At 33.3% G+C, this 3,468-nt stretch overlaps 1 protein-coding gene across 1 annotated transcript; it reads right to left on the minus strand.

Moving 5' to 3' along the window:
* Nucleotides 1-674: 674 nt before the first annotated feature.
* LOC125872666 (serine carboxypeptidase-like 40) lies at nt 675-3,200 on the minus strand. Its single transcript, XM_049553430.1, has 8 exons — nt 2,816-3,200; nt 2,327-2,434; nt 1,951-2,225; nt 1,615-1,866; nt 1,393-1,511; nt 1,189-1,284; nt 1,000-1,105; nt 675-864 (listed from the first exon to the last, which is right to left on the minus strand). Exons 1-8 carry the CDS (start codon nt 3,183-3,185, stop codon nt 715-717), a joined length of 1,476 nt encoding a protein of 491 aa, XP_049409387.1. The 5' UTR covers nt 3,186-3,200; the 3' UTR covers nt 675-714.
* Between the last annotated feature and the right edge of the window lie 268 nt (nt 3,201-3,468).

Here is a 3,468-nt window from a genome sequence, read left to right on the forward strand (position 1 = left end):
GCCAATCAGCAGGAGTTTATGATGGGTGGACTTGCTACGAGTGTTGTCATATCTTTTCGACTTCACTACAAATTATGTAATGTAGGAACAAATTTTTCACAATTTTTGGGGAAATGGAAGGAGGAAGAGAAGAGAGGAGCACAAGTTCTAGCTGATGTCAATTAAACTTTTTCAACATGTTCAAAAAGTTCAACACACGCCTTTAAGAAAATACTTTGAAAATGTACCTAGCATTTGCAAGTAAATTACAAATAACTAATTCTCTATTAAAGCAAGTGAGAAAGAACTTTTTTGCTCTTTGCTTTCCTTCTACTTGGTTTTACTTATTCATTTGATTCTTCTGCTATTATAAATTGTTGCATCTCCATATTCTATTAATACATGTTTTGTAGTTCTACTTTCAATTTGATATGCCCTGATTTTGCTAAACATGAAATTGACACCATTGATTAACATTTCTAATTAATGCTTTATATATTGCTTTTGTCGCTGCGATTTGCCTAACACATTGATTCACAGGTTCCAAAAGAAAAGCGAAAAATAAAGAGAGAAAGATAGATATGTCATAAGATATATAGATCATAGCATTATATATTAAACTTTGTCTAAGAAAGCTCTCATAAAATGATTCTTCAATACATAAATAAAGGATGTGCTATAGATTAACGATGTCCATAATTCTTCATTACATAAATAAATAAAGGATGTGCTAGATTAATGATTTCCAGGGAGTAGTGTGCCCGAAAGGAAGTGAGAAATAAGGGAAAGGGCTCTAGCAGGTTGGTAGCTTGGAACTTCATGTCCCGCGCCTCTTACTGTTGCAAATGTTAGACCTCCTTTATATGTCTCAACATATCCTCCAATCTGCAACATAAATATCCAAACAAAATTGTTAATTTCATTTCATTGAGAAATCAATGAAATATAGAATCAAGTTTTATGGTGAGAAGCAATAGTTGTTTAATTTGATGATCAATGTTTGTATTTTTACGATTTTACCTCTCCTCCAGATAACCAAGAGCGCCATGGTTGATCAATTATAAGGTTCATTGCTTTTATGGATTTCTTCGTAGATGTTACAGGAACTGCTCCATCTATATCACCACTGTATATACAAATATTTTGTGGTCTATATATAAGATGATCAAAATGAAAAAAAGGTACTAGTATAATGGGGAATAAAATTACCTGAAAATCCAAACTCGAACACCGTTTTCCAAAGACTCTGTGAGGAGAGGAATTATAGTTGCCGGGCTGTCTTTCCAGTTGTGAAAGAGTGGATCACTGAAATAGAAAAAGAATTATGAGCATTGAATAAAAATGTTGAGGATTTGTGTGCATTTAACTGTTTGTATTTGCTGATGGGATTAAGGTGTTGGGGTTGCTAATAACCTGCAAGATTCCCAATCATATTTGATGTTCGTAACATTGGCATGGAGTGCATCTTGAACATCCCGCCTGTTCAGATAAGCATGAACGTACTGGTCGGAGCAGGGCTCAAACACTAATGGCTGCATCAAAATAGCTCATTAACTCAAATCTATGTTTCTTTTATACGGGATAGGATGTGGATATTGGTAATAATAAGGGAAAATGCAGAGTTGTCCCACTTACTGATGGTACTTTCGGGTATTTCGTGAGATTTCCATCCTTGCAAAGGGGGGAATAAATGTTGTAAATGTCAATATGATTCAAATTGTTGTTTGAAACTGCAACTGCTTCATTGCAGTTGCTCTTATTGTAGTTATAGTCGAAACAATATTTTTTGATGTCAAGGAACGTTTCATCGGAAATTAGAGCATGAGATGCATAGAATTCGTACGTTCCTATGATGTCTGTGTCATCATTGATCACTGCGTTCCCAATCTGGAATTTGTAGATACAACAATTTAACATTGTTAGTGTAATTTAACATGTTGTAACAGACCGGTTAAATTAGAGATTACTTACAATTATTCCTTTGAGATTGATAAGAGTCTTGTTTGATAGCTTGTTATGCTGAAGAATTGCATGTGCCAATTGAGGAACATAATGTCCAGCATAACTCTCACCAGAAATGTAAAAATCTCTGTTCTTGTACTCGGGAAATCTCTCGAGCCAATTGAGTAAAAACACAACATTATCATTAACAGTTCTACTATCTCCAGTTTTATTGAGGTCACTGCTTGTATTTGTATATGAAAATCCTACTCCAGCAGGACACTCCAAAAACAACACATTGGCAACTATAATTCAATAGGAGAAAATTAGTATTCCGAGTTGAGAAGTGTTCATTCAAACATTAATAGGAAATTATGTTACACAAAAAAGAGAATTTTCTTTTTACCAAGATTCCATGCATAATGATTCCTATGTAACGTTTTCCCATCACTATTAGCTCTAAATGGACCAACCTCCTCCATGGCCCCATATGCAATAGATGAACATCCAGGACCTGCAGTATAGTTTCATAATCAGAACTAATTTTTGAAGTGTTTCTGTATATTTTTCAGATCTCTTATGTGGTAAAATGAAGATCTGTCATAAAAAAACCATAAAATTTTACAAAGATTAGGGTGGACTAATTGTAGTATTCCTTTTCCCCTTTTTGATCAAACACAAGAAAATAACAAAAGGTTTATATCAAAACTATATAGATCCAGAAGAAAATCCCTTTTTCTGATCTTTATGTGTTAAAATGAAGATCTAAAAACCATAAAATTTTAGACAGGTGGAGTAATGTAGTGTCCTTTCCCCTTTTTTTTTTATCAAACACAAAAAAATAACTTTCAAACAGGATGCTAAATAAATATAGACAATTGCTGCTTGTATTTACCTCCATTAAGCCAGAGAAGCAAAGGCAATGACTTGGAATTCTCAGCTTCAGTGAAGTAATAGTATAAAGCACGGCCAGCAGATTCATCGACAGTAACATAGCCACCATATTGTTGGAACTTTACTGGTGGTTGTCCAGGCAGTTTCTTGATCCAATCTTTTTCTTTTAATCCCTCCTGTGGATGAATAACTTTGTCCAATTCTACATTTTCAACGGCTGCCGCCTTATAGTAATTCTTCCCAAAGGCTGAATCCTGCTTTGCCTTGTAAAATTTTCCAAGAACTTCACTTTGCTTTTTTCCAAGGCTTGAAGCAATAAAGTTGGAGAAAAAGAGGGAAAAAAGAAGGAAGTAGGAAGTGAATTTTCCCATTGTTGTGTGTGTGTGTTGTGTTGAAAAGTTAAGTGAGATGAATGGTATTTATCATGAAACTGTGGAATAGATTTCTTGAATTTAATAATTTTACTATTATAATTGTCAGAATTTGGCACTATTTTATATTGGTATGTCAATCAAATTCAAAAGTGTTATAATAAAATAATAATATGAATGAATATTTCAATGATATTATGAGAATCTTATATTTTTTATTCCTTATAAAGAGGTTAAAGATTTTCTTGTTAAGATGAATTATTTTGCTTTTTTTTTTAAGTGA

The sequence above is a fragment of the Solanum stenotomum genome, chromosome 1 (assembly GCF_019186545.1).
Source record: "Solanum stenotomum isolate F172 chromosome 1, ASM1918654v1, whole genome shotgun sequence".
Lineage (NCBI taxonomy): Eukaryota > Viridiplantae > Streptophyta > Magnoliopsida > Solanales > Solanaceae > Solanum > Solanum stenotomum.